At 46.7% G+C, this 22,526-nt stretch overlaps 1 protein-coding gene across 4 annotated transcripts; it reads right to left on the minus strand.

Annotated features, from left to right (window-relative positions):
- Positions 1–4,328: 4,328 nt before the first annotated feature.
- On the minus strand, positions 4,329–22,438 carry CREB3L4 (cAMP responsive element binding protein 3 like 4). 4 transcript variants are annotated; one of them, XM_030188412.1, is made up of 11 exons: positions 20,698–20,799; positions 20,151–20,318; positions 19,560–19,723; positions 15,866–16,130; positions 12,058–12,209; positions 11,084–11,170; positions 10,243–10,349; positions 7,480–7,548; positions 7,272–7,356; positions 5,606–5,702; positions 4,329–5,397 (listed from the first exon to the last, which is right to left on the minus strand). In XM_030188412.1, the coding sequence occupies exons 3-11, from the start codon at positions 19,710–19,712 to the stop codon at positions 5,042–5,044; spliced, it is 1,371 nt and encodes a 456-aa protein (XP_030044272.1). In that variant the 5' UTR covers positions 19,713–19,723; positions 20,151–20,318; positions 20,698–20,799; the 3' UTR covers positions 4,329–5,041. The 4 variants fall into 4 exon arrangements, with proteins under 4 accessions (XP_030044272.1, XP_030044274.1, XP_030044273.1 ...); XM_030188414.1 differs by lacking the exons at positions 20,151–20,318; positions 20,698–20,799 and adding an exon at positions 22,341–22,438; XM_030188413.1 differs by lacking the exon at positions 20,151–20,318.
- Between the last annotated feature and the right edge of the window lie 88 nt (positions 22,439–22,526).

Below are 22,526 nucleotides of genomic sequence, written 5' to 3' on the forward strand. Positions count from 1 at the left end.
TGTTGAGTTTTAGTGCTTTGCAGGTTACACACATTATGTTGCATCAGCTTTCAAATCTGCAACACTATTGCTATTCTGGACTTCAGGAAAGTAGGTAGACTCTGGCTTGGCTGAAGCTGTTTCATGGGTTAGAGACAGCGCTATATATTTCAGGTGGTAGAAGTAGAGGACATGATATGAGAGTGAAGGGGGGCAGACTCAAGAAAAATGTCAGGAAGTATTTCTTCACGGAGAGAGTGGTGGATACTTGGAATGCCCTCCCGCGGGAGGTGGTGGAGATGAAAACAGTAGCGGAATTAAACATGCGTGGGATAAACATAAAGGAATCCTGTGCAGAAGGAATGGATCCTCAGAAGCTTAGCTGAGATTGGGAGGTGGGGCTAGTGCTGGGCAAGACTTCTACGGTCTGTGTCCTGAAAATGGCAGATACAAATCAAGGTAAGGTATACACAAGAAGTAGCACATATGAGTTTATCTTGTTGGGCAGACTGGATGGACCGTAAAGGTCTTTTTCTGCCGTCATCTACTATGTTACTATATGTGTTTTCTGGGGAAAGGACTCTTAGTTCAGGGTGAATTTCAGTGTCCAGATTAAAGAGAAGAGGTTTGGAGGGGTGTGCAAGTGAGACTAGGACATGGTAAAAGTAAATATCGGTGATTGTTTAAAATAGGTAAATTTTGCTGGTTGGAAAAATTGTTCTGGACATGTACATTGAGAGCAGAGCATGCCTGCAAGAAAGTATGACAATTAGCAGGAGACCTGGAGACAGCTAAAAGCAATTTGATTGTCTGATGACTCATGCAGAAGACCTATTTCTAATCTGTGCCTTCCAGCTAAGCTGATCGAGCAGTTTTACCTTTATAATACCAGCTATTTATTTATTTCTGTTATCTGGTGTTTTTGTGGCTTTATAATACCAGCCACTGGTTTATTTTTCAGTGTCTGGTATCTTTGTGGATTTGAGATAGCACCTATTTATTTAAGAAAATGTATAAAACCATTATTCCATCAATAGCTCAATTTGTAGTTCTGACAAACCAGGCAATGTGACATTTCATCTTGGAAGATGCCAACCTTCACTGCTCACCCCACGGTGGCCAGCAGGGGGAGCCATAGTGCTCAATTAATCTAGGGGGGGGGGGGGGGCAAGACAGTGGCACAAGCCCTGTGTGCTGGTAACTGATCAAGCCAAGAGAATGTGATGAAGCCCCCCTCTCTTATTCTGTCATTCATCCTGGCTCCCTTCTAAGGGTCATTTCTCAGGATGTAAGAATAAAAATTAAAAATGTTATTAAATAGATACAAATCTGTGAATCTCTGCAGAGCTCATTGTACCTGAATATATGTAAACCGCTTTGAATGTAGTTGCAAAAACCTCAGAAAGGCAGGATATCAAGTCCCATTCCCTTTCCCTATCTGTATATTCTACATGGAATGTTGCTATTCCACTAGCAACATTCCACGTAGAAGCCTGCCCTTGCAGGTCAGCAACTCGGCCGCGCAGGCTTCTGTTTCAGGATGTCAGACTCACAGAAACAGAAGCCTGCGCGGCCACATTGCTGATCTGCAAGGGCAGGCTTCTACGTGGAATGTTGCTAGTGGAGGAGTAGCCTAGTGGTTAGTGCAGTGGACTTTGATCCTGGGGAACTAAGTTTGATTCCCACTGCAGCTCCTTGTGACTCTGGGCAAGTCACTTAACCTTCCATTGCCCCCGGTACAAAATAAGTACCTGAATATATGTAAACCGCTTTGAATGTAGTTGCAAAAAAAACCTCAGAAGTCCCAGTTCCCTTTCCCTCCCTAAAATCACTCCACATTAGAGTACACAATAAGTGGAAGCAGCTGAAATTGTAATTTTGGGAATAAGGGATCCTTTTACTAAGGTGCACTGAAAAATGGCTTGCGGGAGTGTAGGCGCAGGTTTTGAGTGCGTGCCAATCCATTTTTCAGCGCACCTGTAAAAAAGCCCTTTTAAAAAAAATTTTTGCCACCCCAGTAAAGGATTGCACGTAGGGAAGGGGAGGGAGGTACCCCTGGGCTATCAGAGTCCAAGCCCAGAGGGGGTAAGGGGGTATAGGAGGTACTAAATGGGTACTGAGTGTATTGCTTATTCGGATGTGTGAATAACAAAGGATTGGGAGGTGGGGTAGGAGGGGGAAGTTGAGTGGAAAGGGGGGGGGGAAACTAAAAGTTTGGAATTATTGTTCAGAATTGTATTGGCTTATATAGCATAATTCGCTGATGATTTAGTCCAGCGGAATGTACTGTGTGATTAATATGCTAAATGCTAATAAAAACTGTTTAAACATAAAAATTTTTTGCCAAAAATGGATGTGCGTCAAAATCAAAATTGCCGTGTGTTCATTTTGGGTCTGTGACCTTACCACCAGCCGTTGACCTAGCGGTAAAGTCTGGCGCGGTAACTGGACGTTAATTACTACGCGACTCAAATTCCACTTGGTGTGCATCCGATACACGCTTCCGAAAAGAATGATTATGTTTCAGCTGCACGTATCGGTTGTGCACCAAAAATGAAATTACAGAGCCACACGATAGCTGTGCGGTTACTCCATTTTGACGCACGTTGAGCCTTACGTGGTTTAGTAAAAGGGCCCCACTGTCTGTCTCAGAAAGATCAGGTAGCAGCACATCTATTGTTGTACGACATGGCGTCTGCTGCTAGTGTGTGAGGGAAGGTCGCCGCTGCTGCTGGTCCATTTTCTGTTCTGTTGGGGGGAGGGGGAAAGCACATCGCTGCTACCTTTGCTTTTCCTCTTCTGTTAAAGGCAGCGTGTATATGTGCCTGAAATGGTACTGTGATGGGTGCTATTATTATTATTAGCATTTGTATAGCACTACCAGACGCACGCAGCGCTGAACACCTGATACAAAGAGAGAGTCCCTGCTCAAAAGAGCTTACAATCTAAATAATACAGACAGACAAGACAGTTACGAATGAGGGAAGTAATGGGTGAGAAGGGAGGAAGGGACAAGGGGAGGGCAATTGTGGTTAGGAGCCAAAAGCAGCAGTGAAAAGGTGGGTTTTCAGCATGGATTTGAAAACAGGTAGAGATGGAGCTTGATGTACCGGCTCAGGAAGTTGATTCCAGGCATAAGGTGCCACGAGAGAAAAGGAACGAAGTCTGGAGTTAGCAGTGGAGGAGAAGGAGGACGACAAGAGAGACTTGTCCAGTGAGCAGAGTTCACGGGGAGAAATGTAGGGAGAGATGAGAGCGGAGAGGTAATGGGGGGGCTGCAGGGTACTCTGACATTTATTTCAGGGATGTATATCCTTCTCTAAAATCAATATAAAACATTCACAATATCAAAAATACTTAATAGACAAAAACAATCACATAAATCATAAATCCTAATCATTAAAAACATAAGGGAAAAACTGTCAAAGAAACAAACCTATTCTTTTATCCATCAGTAAAAGCTTTTATAAAATAAAAAGTTTTCAATAATCAGAATAAAGTCTTAAGTAACCTGGAAGATGGTTCCACAAATTCCCCCCCAGCTACTGAAAAAGTAAGATTCCATGTTTCTGCCAAATGGCAAACAGGCGCATTTAACTGTTTCATCGATATGGAACATAAATCTTCTTCATAAATATTCATAGAGTTCACAAACTATTGCAGAATTCGATCATATAGACGTTGATGGATCACAGTCAACGCTTGTACTGAACACAAAAGTTTACCGGCCACCAATGTAAATATTTCAACATAGGAGAAACATGGTCAAATCTTTTCACTCACATGAGCAACACAAGTCACTGCATTCTGTACAATTTGTACAGCCTGTATCTTAGTTAAGTTTAAACCCAAATAAAGAGAGTTACAATAATCTAATCGTAAAAGTACCAAGCTTCGCAAAACAGTAAGGAAATTGTTTGCTGGTGTCATTCCTTTTAACTTAATATGTGTAACTGAAAAAAATTATTCAATATCACATTGATCTATCTGTGTTTTGCATACTTAAATCATGATCTAACATCACACCCAAATCATGAATAAAAGAGTTTACCTGCAAATCTGCACCTCCTATATCTCACCATTGTGGTCAAAAGAGGAACCAAATCTTTTCAACATACATAAGATTTAAAAAATGTAACGATCTTGCATCTAATCTGAAATAGTATTCATGTATGTACCCAATGCTTCCGTTAACTTCTCAACATCAACAGTAATAAGAAACAAAAACTGAATATCATCAGCAGACATGTGACATGAGACTCCCTGTATGTTTTTACTGGGAGTAGCACTGTCAGGGGTACATAAGCATTGCCATACTGGGAGAGACCGAAGGTCCATCAAGCCCAACAGTGGCCAACCCAGGTCACAAGTATCTGGCAAGATCCCCAAACAGTACAATACATGTTATGTTGCTATATGACACTGGCAGTAATACTGTGATGGGTGCTCTATATGACGTGCAAACTTTCCCCTTCTTTTCACATTCACGATAGGCGTAGTGCCTCATAGGTGCATGGAGCCGCAGATAACATGGCGCCGTGCACCGAGGGGGCATGCGCGGGGTTACCAGCGGGGTGCAGGCAAGGCGAGGTACGCAGGTTCCCGCCGCTTGTGGGCACCCCGCTGGTAAGGGAGGAGAGAGGAAAGGGGTTTAAAAACCCTGGGGCGGAGCCCGGACGACCTTTTATGGTGTCTGGGCACCAAGCGCAGCAGCTCACCTGAACTATCAGGAATTATTCTTAAGCTGTAAAAGTTGTCACCAAAGACCTACATTGATTCATGTCAGTTTCTCAGGCAGTGTCTGCAGAATGTGAGAGAGAGGAAGGGAGTCTAAGAAGAAGCACTGAGGGTACCAGTTACATCAGGTCCTTGGCTAAGAGCAGAGAGTTCAGCTGCTTCTCTCCCCTTCCGTGTTTTCGGATTGAGATCAGTGAATAGCACTCCCAACTGTACCGGTGACTGGGGGTGGGGGAACGTCGGTCCATCTGGAACCGATCCACTATTGTTCTGCGTTCTCAGAGTCTGACTTCCGAGTGAATGCTGGGCAGTGTCACGCTGGCTGTCACATCTCGTCAGCATGTACCGGTTTTCCAAAATCGGGGTTTAGATTATTTCTTGCGAGCCATGCTAGGTCCATTGGATTTTCTTTGGCCTGGGAATCTACTTGAATCTCTCCTGTCTGATTCTTTGGTCCCAATGGTTTGGTAAAAGATCCGTTATGGCTCTTCTCCCCCGGTAAAGGTGCCAGAAGCAGTCCAGCATGGCTTGGGTCTCGCTCCTTGGAGTCTGCAGGCTTCTGAGCATCAGGACCTTTCCAGCTCTGTTCTGGATCCTGCTGAGAGGGAGATGAACCCTCTCCAGGTACGGTTTCTCCTACATCTGAGAAGTCTCCTTCGTGCAGGATATGTCTAGATATTGCTGAGGAAGGGAGAGAAAGAGAGGAGGGCTTTAAGGGATAGGACACAGAGAGGAGCAGCACAATTTTAAGACAGGATGCTCCAGAGATGTAGTTTTCCCTCTCTCTCTCTCTCTGCTGCCCCTTCATTCTTCTGACTTTGTTAATTTCATCCCACAATCTCCTCTCCTCCCTCTCTCCCTCAGATGCTTAGCTTTCAGGTTCCATTACCTCGGATGGGTTTGTATCCATCCTCATTAACTGAAGATCGCCATCGGAAGGGGCTGTAGCTTGGGAAGACCAGAAGGGCCAGAGAGAAGACCAAAATCTGCCAAAATAAAAATCCCAAACCCTCGACTGTGAATTTATTAAGACGTAAAAGAATGCAGTGAAAGAGCAGAGATTTGTGATCAGAAATTCCTTCCACTGTGGAAGTCACAGCAAAGAGACTTTCAGCCCACAGATTACACCATTTGCATGTTAGTGACATGAAACCATTAAATCCACTTCAATCCCAGCACAGTCCGGAGGCAGGAAGGGATGCTGCAGGCATGCTTTGAGAACCATATCTGGCGTGAGGCTCTGCAGAAACGTGGCAAGAAGGGAGGCATTGTAAGTGTGCAGTGGGAACTTGGAAGGGTTGACACTGCAGGTGGGGCTTGGGAGCATTTGCAAGTTTGGATGCGACAATGTACAGGGTGGGGGGCTAGAAGCATGGACTAGGGGCGTTGATGTGGTGGGGTGCTGCAGGTGCATGCTGGGGCATGAAGTGGAGGAGTGGTCTAATGGTTACTGTAGTGGGTTGCGGACCTGGGTTCAATTCTTTGCAGCTCCAGGTGACCCTCGGAAAGTCACTTAATTCTCTGTCGCCCCAGGTACATATATGTGAGATTCTGAGCCCATTAGGGATAGTGCAAAGTACCTGTAACAGAAATTATAAGGCCCGTGGAGGGGCATAATTGAACGGGGGCGCCCATCTCTAAGGATGGCCCCGTAAAGGGGCATCCCTGACCGTATTATCGAAACAAGATGGGCGCCCATCTTTCGTTTCGATAATACGGTCGGGGACGGCCAAATCTCAACACTTGGGTCGACCTTAGAGATGGCCGACCTTACTTTTCGCCGATAATGGAAACTAAGGACGTCCATCTCAAAAATGGTCATGGGAGAAGCCAGCATTTGTAGTGCACTGGTCCCCCTCACATGCCAGGACACCAACTGGGCACCCTAGGGGGCACTGCAGTGGACTTCAGAAATTGCTCCCAGGTGCATAGCTCCCTTACCTTGGGTGCTGAGCCCCCCCCAACCCCCCCCCCCCCCGGTCTGCCTGCCTGAAGTACACTGCACACACTACAACTGCTGCAATGGACCTGAGTATGGCATTTGAAGCTGGCATAGAGGCTGGCAAAAAAGTATTTTTAACCTGTTTTTTTTGTGGTGGGAGGGGGTTAGTGACCACTGGGGGAGTAAGGGGAGGTCATCCCCAATTCCCTCCAGTGGTCATCTGCTCAGTTCGGGCATCTTTTCACGGCTTGGTCATGAAAAAAAAATGGAACAAGTAAAGTCAGCCAAGTGCTCGTCAGGGATGCCCTTCTTTTTTCCATTATCGGCCGAGGACGCCCATCTCCTAATCATGCCCCAGTCCTGCCTTCGCTACCCTGCTGACACCCCCCCCCCCCCCCCCCGTGAACTTAGGTCATCCCCGCGATGGAAAGCAATTGAGGGCGTCAAAAAATCGGCTTTCCATTATGCCGATTTGGGCGGCCTTGCAAGAAGGGCGCCCATCTCCCGATTTGTGTCGAAAGATGGGCGCCCTTCTCCTTCGAAAATAAGCTGGATAGTCACCTCGGGATCTCTTGCAGTATATACAGTGCTGGAAAAAAAATAAAAAAAATACCAGGATGCAGGTGCTGGTCTGAGCTGCTTTGGTGGAAGTCTGTTTGATCAGCGTTTGCAGTCTGTGGAGCTGGGTTATCAAGGTCCTGTTGACAAAAGAAACAGGAATAAACCTCTAGCTGAAGTAAGTAAGACCAAGACTGAGCATATGTCAGCTGCAGCAGCTCTGTTACAGACTGGCCTGCTGGTTAGTGTAATAAGGTGCTCACACATTGTGCTTCTCCAGCTCTAGAACCTTCTTCTGCAGCTCCTGATTCTGCACAGAGCAGGCGGCCACCCTGTTAGGAAACAGAAACAGACAGACTGAAAGCAAGGCAATGTCATCTGTCTATATCCATTACTTAGACTTGATGTTCTGTCTATATATAGGCATATTATAGCATGTATTATCCACATTGTGTGTAGGGTAATTTTATTTAGTATACTGCTCTTCAATGACATCAGAATGATGATGTTATAAACCCTATAGTACTGAATAGGATAAGTACAAAGAACAACAAAAAATATACATATAATATACAGGTAGGGAGAAGATACTGTGTGTGTGTATCCTATGTAATAATTCTCACCTGCAACGTTCTGAAGCTGCCTGGGACCGTGGCTTCCGCCAGAGGTGGTCTGCTTCATGCAGTAGATAACACTGACATCACTGGCCTGGAAGCATTGAAGAGCGAGCAGGCTCAGCGAGTCTGCTGCCTTCCCTTCTGTTCACTCTGAGCTGTGACTCTGGTCCCGCCCTTGCGGAAACGGGAAATGAGGGCGGGACCAGAGTCACAGCTCAGAGCGAACAGAAGGGAAGGCAGCAGACTCGCTGAGCCTGCTCGCTCTTCAATGCTGCCGCCGGGACCCCGGTAAGAGAGGGGAAGAGGGGGGTTGGTGATTTTGGAGGGGGGGGCGACGTGCACGTTGGGGGGGTGGGGGGGAGGGAGGGAGTGGGGACTGGAACTCAGAGGGAGGACAGAGTGAAGGACAGTGACAGAGGGAGGGAGGAAGCCATGGAAATCGGAGGGGAGGAAAGGGGGCCATGGGACTTGGAGGGGACACAAGGAGAGAGGGGGGAGGAAAACCTTCCTAGCGTCCGTTTCCTTTCATACAGAAACGGGCCTTTTTCACTAGTATATATATAATACACACACACAGTGTTTAAAAACAAACTGTACATAATTCTGCCAAAACTTGACCAATTTCACTAACATTTGGCATATATCATCCTGCATAAATTTGCAATACGCCTACACTCAGGTTGGCCACCTCACCTAAATAACAACCACCTAGCGATTATCTCCTGATACGTGCAGATGCCACTTTGCTTGAATCATCAACAGTTACCGTGGTTTTCAGTCTTATTAAAAACTTGTGGCTGTTTACGATGTGTCTGGCATTATGCATTTCCATGACGTACTTGAAGTGTGTGTGTTTTGTTCTGCCTTACGTATATTCACCAAATGGTTTTAAAGTAAAAATTTGTATCTGGGGAAAAGTTATGGTTCTCGGAATTGTCAGAAAAGAGGTGGAAAAGAATAAGCATAGAATATGTTTTGAAGAAATCTTGAGAAGTGGGCTCAACGGATTGCCAGTCAGGAAGTAGAAGGCCCGATCGGTTTGCAACAGTCAAAGAACCAGACAGTGACATGACATTGTGTAGATGAGCTGGCCGGCATGAGTATTGCAAATTTAGTCAGGATGGTATATTCAGATTTTATTGAAAGTGGTCAAACTCTGACAGAGTTATTCAGTAAACTAGCTTTGTAGAGTGTAAAATAGTCTTCCCTAGAATGTTTGAAGTTCTGTCCAAAGAATGGCTGTCCCGTGGGTGTTGGTGAGGGTCTTGGGGAAGGGGTGAGGATAGGCAGCGCAGAACAGGCTAGAGTAACATAGTCTTCTGGGAGCTGTAATGTGCAGCCCAGCTGATATGTGTGTGTGTATAATTTGTATAAGTGTGTGTGTGTATATATATATATATATATATATATATATATATGTATGCTGTGATAAAGTCACCTCCAGGATAGTTGGGTTAAGGCAGTTTCAGTCTGAAATACAAGTCCCAGAAGGCATTGCAGGCAAGGAGCCAGGGGGTGAGATGAAGAACCCGGACTGGACTCCTAGCTGCAATAGGGGAAGACATGGGTGTAAGCTGGCAGGATGTGTAGAGTGGCGGCCACTAGGGGGAAAGAGAGGTAGGAAACCCTATGTGCAGGAGCTCCTCATTAGTCTAATGCTTAACTCAGCTGGTATGGGTGTAGGGGAAGCTAGTGGAAGGAGAATTATTGGTTGTGAGAGCAGAAGCCAGGGATTGATTAGGCAGGTGGGAAGGAGTCCCAGGGGAGTTCAGTTCAGGAGGAGAGAAGCAGTTGCAGGCTGAAAATCCTTGGGCAAGAGAGGTCCCTAAAGTACTGAAGCAGGCTGAAATCTCTTGGGTGTGAGGAAGTCCCTAAAGTATTGAAACCTCCTGAAAGTAAAGGCTGCTTTGTGATTGAACTGATTGTCTTGGGAATTTAACTACTGTTTGTTGTGCACTGGATAAAGAGCCCAGACTGAAACTGACTGTGAGCCTGTTTTGAATCCTGGTCTGTGCTGATAGCCTACTGCTTAAAGGGGACTATTTGCCACACACTTTCAGGTGGCTTACATGTGCTTAAGATTGAAAGTGAATGATCTACTAGAAACCTGCATGAAATAAAGCCTTAAGTTGCTGGTGGACATTTATTTCTGGACTGTACGAGGAGCCCGTGGCTGGAGGAGATTGTTCTATCCTTGGCTGCATGTAGAGGTACCTGGTTACAATGTGTGTGTGAGTGTGTATATATATATATATATGTGGAAAGGAGGTACACACATAGGTACATATGTGTGTCTGAGTATGGGAAGCAGGTATAGTTTGTAAAGGTGTGAATATATAGGAAAAGTGATACACACGTAGGGTGTGATATGTGTGTACGTGCAATGCCCATCTCTCCCCCTGAATTCACCTGTTCTCCAGTCCATCAATATATTCTTTTTTTCTTCGGCGACTGTCTTGAGCAGAACGTTTGTTTCTTATCTTCCTACGAACTTTCTTCAGAATCCGCTCTTCTGCCTTTAAAAGAGAATCTACATCACTGACAGCATCGGTGTCTCAGCATTTCTGCCTGTCGGCTGGTGGCTCAACACTGACCACTGTCTTTCTACCAGGAGTCCATATTTCAATGAGTTATCTCCGTCGCTTGGGGATTTAACAGGATTAATTCTCATGTTTTTTGTAATTAGTTAGTTTTGGGAAGAATTCATATTAAACCAGATTGAAATGATTTACAACATAAAACTACATTTAAAAATTAAATTAAAATCATACAAATAAATCATTACACAATAATCATAACCTCCTCCCCACCCCACCCCACCTCACCTAAACACATTGAAATCAGAATGCTCTGTCCCCATCAATCCACTCAAGTGCCAAACACTATTGTTTGGAAAACTGGGGTGCGGTTATCTTTTACCAGATAAGAGAGCAGCTCCCCTCCCTGTGTTAATACTAGGTTGCTATTTGACTAAGAATTGCAAGGAAGAGTCTCATTGCTAGACTGCCCAAAATCTTCAGGTGCCAAAGTGCTTCTGAGTAGGCAGCAGTGATCTCCTGCTGTACCCCCAGATGAGTGTAGAAAGCACATTACAAAGAGTGGAAGACAACACTCTGCATGTCCGTGCACAGCACAAGTGCTCTGCAGTGCAAAATGGCTGCGTTGATGCATATTCACATTAAGCAAGAGTGGCAGAAGAGCATCTGTATCGCCCAATCTGCTACCAGTAGAAAAGAAGGCTCCAGGTTACCTTGGTTAGAGGCAGATTACTGGGTAAGGACACTCCCTCCTGGGATAAGAGCCGTTTCTCTTCCTCTGTCAGGAGTAATTCTGGGTACTGTAGAATGAGAGAAGTGATCAGAATACCAGCTCAGCCCAGGAATGTAGTAACGTGATAACATAGTAGATGACGGCAGAAAAAGACCTGCATGGTCCATCCAGTCTGCCCAACAAGATAACTCATATTTGCTGCTTTTTGTGTATACCCTACTTTGATTTGTACCTGTGCTCTTCAGGGCACAGACCGTATAAGTCTGCCCAGCACTATCCCCGCCTCCCAACCACCAGCCCTGCCTCCCAACCACCGACTCTGGCACAGACCATATAAGTCTGCCCAGCACTATCCTCACCTCCCAACCACCGGTTCTGGCACAGACCATATAAGTCTGCCCAGCACTATCCCCGCCTCCCAACCACCAGCCCTGCCTCCCAACCACCAACTCTGGCACAGACCGTATAAGTCTGCCCAGCACTATCCTCACCTCCCAACCACCGGTTCTGGCACAGACCATATAAGTCTGCCCAGCACTATCCCCGCCTCCCACCACCAGCTCTGGCACAGACCGTATAAGTCTGCCCAGCACTATCCCCGCCTCCCACCACCAGCTCTGGCACAGACCGTATAAGTCTGCCCAGCACTATCCCCGCCTCCCAACCACCGGCTCTGGCACAGACCGTATAAGTCTGCCCAGCACTATCCCTGCCTCCCACCACCAGCTCTGGCACAGACCGTATAAGTCTGCCAAGCACTATCCCCACCTCCCAACCACCAGCCCCGCCTCAGGAAGGAAAAGCATAGACTCCACCAGAGCCTGGGAGGAAGTGTTGAGAAAAGAACTGAAGGGAGACCTTTCCAGAGTTGGGGCATAAGAGACAGTGGAGGTAGACTTTAGCAGAGTGGCCAGACTTTGGGTCAGGGGAAGGGGCAGTCTAGAGAGACTGTACCAGAGCTGCCACAGCTTTCAGCTCTGCAGCAGCTGCTGCCACCTGCTCTGAGCTGGATTTCAGCGACAACAATGACGAGGCAGACAGCGGGAGGGGTGGCAGTTCATTCACAATACAAGCCTCGGGAATCAGCACTGATGAATTCCAGTCCTCTAGAGAGCAAAAGAGAGAGAAGTGATGCTGCCTGACTTACTCACCGCCTCCCCATAAAAGACAGGGTAACATACACTGAAGACTTTTCACCAATATTTCATGCACAGAAATAAGCAATTTAGCTGGTTCAGAAAAGTATCTACTATTGTAGTGTAAACCCCCTGGTGGCAGAGTAAGGTATTACAATGATGGTACCAAATATGTCACAGTGTTTCCCCAAAATGACTCAACACCAACCAGGGAGTTTAACAATAAAAATAATTTTTTATTTGAATTATATTTAAATGTTAATGACATTTTACCAACTTGCAAATTTAACATATGTATTTCAATTACAGGTTTGCAACACAAATCAGTTTAGAAACATTGGGAGCATTTTCAGATAAGTATAAATATTAGGTACATAAATCATTTAAGCACATTCAATTTTACAAAACACTAGATTCTTTAAACTTTCTTTTCTCCTGTCTCTCAGACCCCTGGAGACCCCCAAGGATCTGAACATGTAAGTTTTCCTCTAGTCTTTTTTTCCCTTCTTTTAGTTATCTCTCACTTATTCAGGTTTCCTTTACTATTTTCTCTTATGTGCACTTTTTAAAATAGTTTCAGCCACTTAGCTGCTCTCTTTGTTTTCTCTCTCTGGCTCTCTGGAAAGGTGGGCGCCTTTTCTTTCAGGTGATGACCTCCAGCATCAACTTTCTTCCAGTCTTTTCCTAGTAACATGTTCTCACCAATACAGCTCTTTCCAACTGCCAGCCTGAGCTGTTTGTCACTCTCCTGAGAGTTCCATCAGCATGCGGAGCACTCAGCGCATGCACACAGATCAGTGGCGTTCCTAGGGGGGCGGACACCTGGGGTGGCACCCCACCCCCGATGCAGCGAAGACCCCCCCCCCCGAAACAGCCCCCCCGGGTGCATGCCGCTGGGGGGGTGCCGCAGCGCGCGCCTGCTGCGAGTTTACTAACTTTGCTCGTTCGCTGCAGCTCCCTCTGCCCCAGAACAGGAAGTAACCTGTTCCGGGGCAGAGGGAGCTGCAGCGAACGAGAGAAGTTTAGTGAACTCGCGCAGCAGGCGCGTGCCACGGCACCCCCCAGCGGCGTGCACCCGGGGCGGACCACCCCCCCCCCTTGGTACGCCACTGACACAGACTACTCCGTTTCACTGCACTGCTCACTATCTCTACACCAGATCTAGAAGGAGCCAGGTAATCTTTTAAAATTTAACCCACAGGGTTACAGTAGTGATGTACAAATAATTGTAGGGGCCCTTTTAATGAGCTGCACTCAGGCATCCTGCAGTAGCTGCTGAATATGCGTCTGCTAAAAATGTTATTTTTGAGGGGGCAGAAGGTGGCCAAACATGAGCCTGTGCTGAGTGCTTAGTGCAGGAACACTGAATCGGCTCTTACCGCCTACAGAATGGGTGCCAGGAAGTGCTCAAGCAGGTTGGGTTTTTTTATGGCAATATTAGTGCATGGCCATTCATACAAAAAAAAAACATTTTTGGCCATTTTATGGCTATGGTAAAAATGGCTTTAGCACATGGAAAAAAGTACATAGGGATGTGCAAAGACCCCATAAACAATAATACAAAACATAACATACAACATGACATAACCAATGCTGAAAATAATAAAAGAAAAAAAAAAACATATAACACCTCAAACCTGGGTATAAAATATGCTGACAATATTTCAAAAGGCCTAAAATAACATAACACATCAAATGCTTGGCACAAAATATCCCCCAAAATTAATAAAGGAAAACTAAAATAACATGCAATGTGACACATCTTCTACTATAATAAAACGCAGCCTCAACGTTCTGAGGACACTGACGTCACTGAAGTCACTCACACACCGGTTCGTGGTTTCATGGTGGTGAAGCCACACAACATCTTCATGCCCCGCCCTCGCATCACACGTGATGACGTCGAGGGCGCAACACGAAAACAACGCTAATAAACGCATGGGGAGCAGTAGGGAAACACTTCCAAAAAAATCCCAGCTGCCCAGGAGGTCCACATCAACCCGGCCCCTTTCCCCACATAGCTCCGCCCCTTAGAAGTTACCGCCCCGCCCACGGTACCACAATCACCCTCAGCAACATCCCTCCCCCCCTGTCACCTCCCCTCCCCTCCCCTTCCCTTCCGCCTGTCTCCCTGGTGGTCTAGAGGTACCTGTTCGGTGGGGGCAGGAAAGAAAGAGCCCCCTCTTTCCTGCCCGTAGCAGTGGTGGTAGCATCCTTGCTACATCGTGTGGGAGTCCGGCTCTCGGCGTTTCAAAATGGCCGCCGACAGTTCAAGCTGCATTGCGAGACTTCAACTCTCGGCGCCCATTCAAACAGGCACTGGTGAAGCTTTGTAAAGGGGAGCCAAAATATCCCCCAAAATAATAACAAGAACAAAACTAAATAGCATATAACACATCGAACCTGGGTATAAAATATGCTGAAAACAGAAAAGAAAAAGTTGAAATAAAATGACACGTCCAACACCGGGCCCAAAATATCCCCAACAATAACACGTGGAAGCGTATTTTCAAAGCACTTAGGGGTCCTTTCACTAAGCCATGGTATAAAGTTCTAGAGCATCAAATCAGTTGAAATGGGACAGTAAATGGCCGTCCACTAATATTAACATCAACACACGGCTATTTACTGCCTGAGGCCTCACTGCCCCATTAGCAGGCCGTAATGACTCGCGTGCTAATCCCTGCAGCAATGTGGTCAAGCTGACCATTACTGCTGGGAATGTCCCCGTGGTACCAAAGAGAAAATGGTTTTCTACCGGGGAAACTGCGTGCCAACTTCGGAAGTACTGTTGGGCTCCGACGCTACCATCGCAGTAGGATCAATTAGGTCCTTTGTAAAAGGGGTCCTTAGATTTACATAGAGGGGCATTTTCGATTTGACGTCTAAATCCAACTTTGGAGATTTTGCAAAAAAGGTCGTTTTTAACAGATAAAAACATCTATCTTTTGTTTTCAAAAATATTTATTTTTGAATAAGGTTTTGTGCTTTAGATGTTTTTTGTTGTTTTGATCCATTTTTGAAAAACCCCAAAACAAGTAAGTGCCAAATGTAGAAAATCAAGCCAGCATTTCTGGCAAACTGGTCCTCCAGACATTCCAGGAGAGCAGTGGGGCACCCTAGGAGGTCCTTCTGCACACTTCATAAAAATGCTCCCAGGTACACGTCTCATCTTTGCTCCTCAGCCAATCCTCAGCAGAAAGATATCAGGTTAATGATCAATTATCCAGTTTACTAACCCAGTTAAATCTCGCTGCTGAGCCAAACCCATTTTGAGTTCACTGGATAATTTATCTGCTTAACCTTAGAAAGCTCATTTCTGTGGGTACTGCAGAATAGCAATGCCTGGTTAACTTTTACACAGGCCTCATCGGCTTGCCCCTTTCCCATCTTTAGAATAAACTAGTAAGCCAACCAAATTTATGCAATCGGGAGGCGGAGAAGGGAATTTGAAAAGTTAACATTTGTCTCCTGATTATCAGTCCTGATTTTTTACTTAAACTGTGCTCAAGGAAAGAGTTTTCTCAATGAGACCCAGACAAAGCTGAAATTTCACATTCTCAGTCTTGTGCTGTCAGACAGTTTTAACCCTCGCACGTCTGCACGTGGCTGGCTGTGGCTCTCACCTAGCTGTATGGAAATGAAGTTGTTCTCAGTCACCTCCTTCTTCAACCCACCCAAGTCTCCAATGTCATAAATGACCTCATACAGAGCCGCTGGTTTGTGCTGAGCCTGGCTGGCATCGGTGTGCTGGGGACTCTCAGACCGGGGATCCTCGGAAATCCCACTGTCGCTCTCTGGGGAAGCAATTGGGATTCCAGAGCTATACACGGCATTTGGGTTAATAATCATCTTAAGAAGGTCGTCTGATTCCTCACAGTCATTCAAACCCTGAAACACAGATAAGCACAGTATAACCGTAACTCAAACCCTCTGTAATCCAGTCACCCAAACCTCCTAACACACAGGAATGGGGCCTGTCACCCAAACCCCCTAACACACAAAAACGGGGCCTGTAACCCAGTCACCCAAATCCCCTAACACATAAGAACGGGGCCTGTAACCCAGTCACCCAACCCCCTAACACACAGGAAGAGGACCTGTAATCCAGTCACCCAAACCCCATAACAAAAAGGAAAAGGCCCCATTACCCAGTCAGCCTAACATACAGGAAGAGGATTTCTAACATACGGCATCACAGACTGCAGCACATTCAGGACAAAATTTGTCAGATATAATTTATTGTCTTTACCACTTACCAGCGAGAGGTCTAAGCTGTTTTTAATGCTAAAATGTAACAAGATCATATAAACGAGAAACGAAGGTCAAGTTGAAATAATATCACAGTTTTCTTTAAAAGTTTATCAATAGAAATCAAACAAAATAAAACATGGAAAAGAAAATAAGATGATACCTTTTTTATTGGACATAACTTAATACATTTCTTGATTAGCTTTCGAAGGTTGCCCTTCTTCCTCAGATCGGAAATAAGCAAATGTTGGTAGATGACAGTATATATGAGAGAAACATCAAAGCATTACTTTGACTGTTTAAAAGGTTAAAAGCCTGTTCATGTAAACAGTGGCGTAGGAAGGGGGGGCGGTAGGGCGGTCCTCCCCGGGTGCACGCCGCTGGGGGGTGTCGGGGCCTTGCTGGTTCCTTGTTCTCTCTGCCTCGGAACAGGTTACTTCCTGTTCTGGGGCAGAGAGAGCAGGGAACCAGCGAGGCGCCGACACCCCCCAGCGGCGTGCACTCGGCGGATTGGCTCTCCCGCCCGCCCCTCACCGCCTTCCAGGTATGTTCTCGGGGGGGGGGGGGGGTTGTGCTCTGGAGGGGGGAGGGTGGGCCGCGCTGCACCTGGGGGGGGTGCGCAGCGGCGACCCGCCCCGGGTGTCAGCTGCCCTCGCGACGCCACTGCATGTAAATCAGCTTTTGCTGAGTAGGGTGATAATCGGAAATCCTGTTTTACAGCTATGCCGAGGCCTTCCAAAATTTAATTTAATGTTTTCATGTTGATTTTGTTATGAATGTCATTTGTAACTCGCTTAGACTTTTTTTTAGATATGTAAGTGTAAGGGGGTTTATAGGACACTGCCCCTCACCCTTAAGAAAAGTCCCTCTCTAACTAGCCTGGGTCACCTTAAGAAAGCGAGCCAGGAGGGGCGGAGTTAAAATCTGGGAGTTTAAAAGACAGGGCCAGGCTAAGGTTAAGGAGGCCCAGGGAAGGAAGAACTGACACTCAAGTCTGTGCCTTTTACTGAACCTGGTTAACAGCTGTGACCTGGCTGAGGTAAACCAACTTTGTTGCTTGTTAAGACTTGTGAGCCTTGCTGAGGTCTGGTGGGGCCAGACCAGAGTTTCAGAAGACCTGAGAACATACAGGCTGTGTTTGGGGTGGGACAGTCCCACCAGCCACAGACTGCTTAGCCTAGAGACCTACTCGAGACTGTTACTAAATAAGAGAAACTTTTGTATCTGAGGTTCCTGGCCTGTGAGGTAACAGGTCATGGGCTCAGGTGAATAAAACCACTTACATTCACCTTTATATACCTTGTCTGGCTAAGTTATTTTGAGGGCTGAAACCGGCGACCTTGGGGCATGTTGGAGGTGGAGTTGGCGTTTAATCAATATTTGGCACTAAACTGCATCAAAGTCAGTCCTAGCTTTAATCAGTTCTTTATACCCAGTTGAGTCTGAATATTTCACTCAAGTGACTATAATTTGGCATGCTCCATATACCCAGAAATTCAACGCCGGAGCTTACCTGCTAATTTTCCTTTTCTTGAGTCTTACCAGACTAGAGGGTTTAGACTCCCCTACCAGCAGATGGAGACAGAGAAAAACTGCTGAAGCTGTCATCCCTTATCTATAAACCTGGTGCCATTGCAGTTCCAGCTAGTACCGTCTAATACAGCAACGTTTCCCAGAATTTAGGAATAGACTTCCAGGCAACAGTCTGAACTTGAACTAGGTGCAAGGACTCTCAAATGGCAGCTGTTTTCATGCTGATGGTGCTTCTAGTTGTGCTCTGCAGCCCTGAGCCCTGCCCTAAGGGAAGGGTGTTGGGAGTGTGCCTCGGAAACTGCCTTTCTCTGCAGCAAAATGTCCAGACACTTCACCCCCACCCCAAGGTACTGCACTCACATTCAAAGCCAGACCAAGGCTTGCATCACTTACGCATGTTGGATACCTAGGAGGGATCTTAGGATTTTCCTTCCAGTTGAGGCTCATCGTAACATGCTGAAGCTAGAGTCTGCCTGTCTAGCTAGGGGGCTCCAATGGTCCCACCAATGTGCCTACTTCACTGCTCTTTGCACCTACTGGTCAGGTCTCTTGCCATGGTCCTGAACTCCAGGGAACCTGCAGGGATCTCCCTGGAAATGGGGCACTGGGAAAGCCACCTCTCTGCAGGGATCTCCCTGGAAATGGGGCACTGGGAAAGCCACCTCTCTGCACAGTTACTCAGAAGTCTTTGACCTCAGTTGCTGTCCTTTCAGATCAGTTTAGTTCATTCTCCTTGTCTGGATGATAACGCAAGGGGTGAATTTGGTGGAGTTTTAATAGTTACGGACAGGGGAAGGCCATGAGGTGGATACTTGCTTAAAAGATGGTGTGAGGAGCAATGTGGAGTGGGCCTGGTGCCTCTCGCAGACCTTGTGCCGCAGGTGAGGGGAAGGATACAATGTCTTTTAATGGCACTATTGCACTATCTTAGTGGGCAGGAGGGACATGGGCTCCTCAGTCCCGTTATATCACTGACTTGACAGGCAGGAGGTGGGGAGTGTGATAGCAAGTGTATCCTGTCCCTGCTCCGCTCCCATCTAGCCCCCCTATTGTCCAAGTGGGAGGCTCTTGAACTAGCATACATTTAAACTTACTAACTGCCAGGGTTAGCTGGTTATCTATTTTGAAAATTGATCTCATAGTGAATCAGGATCATAATGTCAGTCATTCAAACCCTGTAATACACAGGAATTTGATTTAGTGATGAAATGGACTATTATCCTCGAAAGCTAATGCCTCCGTCAATCTGTTAGTCTGGAAGGAGCCACCAGTTCCTGTGGCAGTTGAGCGTCCCTGTCTGCTTCCGATGCCAGACCTAGGGTGCTTCTTCCAGCCCCTTCCCCATTATCCTAGACCTATGGAGCTGCTTCCAACCCTGTCCCTGTTACACCACATCTGTGATATTTCCTCCAGCTCCCTCTCAATTATCCTAGACCTATAGAGCGAGCGGCTTCCAGCCCCTTATCCACGATCAGAGCTTCTTCCAACCCCTTTCTTCAGCCCCCTCCCCTGCGTCCTCCAAGACCCCAGACTTACAGTGCTTCCTCCACTTTCCAAGTCCTCCAGGAGTTTCTCCGAGGAACCATAGAGATGGTCAGTGATGGGAAAGGTACTAATGTCAGGATCTGAAAACATTTCCTCTGACTGGTCAAGTAGGACTCCCATGAATGCTTGGTTTCCAGGCTCCATGTTCCCAGTACCTAGATGTGAAGAGGAAAAGAGACTCACGGTGAAGCCATATGTGCATGAAACCTAGCCGTCTCTCGTTCTGTGTTTGACAGTGTGTAGTGTCTGTCTTGAGTTGTCTGTGTGTCCTGGTGTCACTGTTGGAGAAGAAAGGATTGATAAACTGAAAAGGGACAGAGAGGAGGAGGGGAGGTTGAAGCTGCATTACCCCAGAGGAGTAAGAAAACGAAATAATTGCTTCCTTCATTCCTAGATGGTGAGGACAAGTCGTGACATGGTCAGAGCAGCAGGCTGCGTCCTGGGGAAGTCGGGGTTCAATTCCTGCTGCTGTTCCTTGTTATCTTGGGCCCAATTACTGAACCCTCCATAGTCTCAGACATAAATGTAGCTTCAGGCCCTCCAGGGACAGCAAAATTCCCAATATACCTAAATGTGACTCACCTTGAGCTACTTGAGGAAGGTGTCAGCAAGTTGTATACAAGAGCAGTAGCCTTCCTCAGGGATCCATTGTCCCCTCTTTGTACAAACACACAGACAAAGCCATCCGAAGGCAGAACTTCATATAATGTCATCAATCCTCGTATTAAAAGTAACCTCTCGCCACATTTCCTAAATGACAAATGCTCTTCAGAAATTGGGTGGAATATAACAAACCCCTTTTTAGTCTGTGTTTACAGCAGATAGTTAAAGAAGAAAAGCAGATCCGCCAGTGCCCTTAAGCCCTGCCTATGAAATAACCTGCTCCTCTCCCTGTCTGGAACAGACACCCAAGGTCAGAAAAGACCCCCACTGCTCTTCTGGAGGGTGACAGGACTAGTCACACCTCTCCTGACATTTCCTGCTACTTCTCCACTCACTAGGTACTGCAGACTGATGAGAGGGAATGCCCTGAACACCCCCTAATCTACGATTGCCATGTTCCCTGTCATCTGCACCTCCCATTCCACACATTCAGGTCTTGCCTCCCCCCCCTTAAATTTCACTGTACCTGTCCTGTAGCCCTGGACCAGGAAATGGGGCCAGACCCCTCACTCAGGAACACCGTGTGCTCCAGGATGTTCACATCCCGGAAAGCTCTCTGGCCAGGTTACACCCCAGCCATACAAGGAAGGGTTTGTTTGCAGAGTTTAAGGAGGGACTTAAACTCTGCCTCTCCTCAGGGAACAGCTCCACCCCTGCAGGTGTAATAAGATCATCCAGGCCAGGGGCTGAAATGTCTGCCCAATGCTTTGGGTGGTTTCTTAAGGAATTGGGAAGAAAATACATGTCTAAATATGAGAGCCAGATCAGAGACCACAAAGAGACTGGAGAAATGATGCAGAGAAAACGGAAGAAAACATTGTTACCCTGGAGCAGCCAAAATGTCAGAGACTCTGGTGCTACCTTTAAACTACCCTGTTTGTTTATTTAGATTAAGCTCAGACTTTCTAGTAGTAAGTTACATCCAGACACTGAGGGCAAGATGCACTAAACTAAACTTTAACCAGCCTTTAAGGAACAGTTTTCCTACTCTGGCATGCATTAAATGCAGATGAGCAAACTGTGTAGAAACCATATTGAAATGAGATGCACTAAAGTTTTCCGCTTGCTCTAACGCAGGAAAACTACGGGAAAGCTAACGAGAGGTCTGTATCTTTCGTTTTGGCTGCCCAGCTAAAACTTAAATGTAACCCCCCCAAAAAAAATCGCGAAGGGGGCAAAAACGCTGGTCAGGAGCGTCCTTTATTGATGCCCGAGGTCGCCGCTGCTCCCCCTGCATTAATCCAAATGTAAAAAAAAAAAGGATCGGGAGGGGGCAAAGGCGGTTGTGGTGGGAAGCGGGACTGGTGGTGGGGAGGTGAGGATAGTGCTGGGCAGACTTATATGGTCTGTGCCTGTGCCAGAGCCAGTGGTTGGGAGGTGGGGCTGGTGGTTGGGAGGCGGGGATAGTGCGGGCCAGACTTATACGGTCTGTGCCCTGAAGAGCACAGGTACAAATCAAAGTAGGGTATACACAAAAAGCAGCAAATATGAGTTATCTTGTTGGGCAGACTGGATGGACCGTGCAGGTCTTTTTCTGCCATCATCTACTATGTTACTATGTCAGGAGCATCCTTCATGGAAGCCTTGTCCCCCCCTCCCCCACCCAAGGTTGCCGCTGCTCCCCACTTCCCCCTGCATGAAGGTATTTCCCCCGCCCCGGAGGGCTCACAAGGAGCGGAGCAGTAGCCTAATGGTTAGTGTAGTGGCCTGAGTCAGCCGGGTTTAATTCCCACTTCTGCTCCTCGTGACCCTGAGCAAGTCACTTAACCCTCCACAGCCCCAGGTACCAAATAAGTAAATTTACATAGGAGCCAACTTCCCAAAATGAGTGGGGATGGTAAAATGAATGGAAATGAGCCATCCCTGGACACAGTCAAAGAGTTAATAACAGAGCTGGCTCTTACAAGCCTGTAGATAATATGTAAACCGCTTTAATCTTATTAAATCCCACCTCCTTTCCCTGTATATGATATGTAAAGCACCTTGATTGTAAGCACAAAAGGCAGTATATCAAATCCCCCCCCCCCCTATCATGCACAAATGCAAAGTAAGGTAGAGGCGAGAAACGTTACACTGTTGCTTTGCTGCGTCTAGGAAACCATCACTTACACGTCCATACCAGGATCCAGGCCCTGTGGGAAGCACCTCTGTCATCAGGGAATCTCCAAGCAGAAACCCTCTGGGGACACGGAAATATGTACCACACCTGATGTGAGCAAAATCCCTTTCCTAATCCCAGTTGATACAACAGAGAAGGGGAAAGTGTTTCTTAGATTGTGGTAAGAGCCAGCTGGA

This window comes from Microcaecilia unicolor, chromosome 14 (genome assembly GCF_901765095.1).
Source record: "Microcaecilia unicolor chromosome 14, aMicUni1.1, whole genome shotgun sequence".
Lineage (NCBI taxonomy): Eukaryota > Metazoa > Chordata > Amphibia > Gymnophiona > Siphonopidae > Microcaecilia > Microcaecilia unicolor.

What these genes read in the sequence shown, in the direction of transcription:
- CREB3L4 (XM_030188414.1), bottom strand. Translation starts at nt 19,712, where the DNA reads ATGGAGCCTGGAAACCAAGCATTCATGGGAGTCCTACTTGACCAGTCA. An exon ending in CTTCATTTCCATACAGCTAG is followed by an intron (nt 12,210 to 15,865) that starts GTGAGAGCCACA and finishes TTTGCTCTCTAG; the next exon opens with AGGACTGGAATTCATCAGTG. An exon ending in TGAAAGCTGTGGCAGCTCTG is followed by an intron (nt 11,171 to 12,057) that starts GTACAGTCTCTC and finishes CTCATTCTACAG; the next exon opens with TACCCAGAATTACTCCTGAC.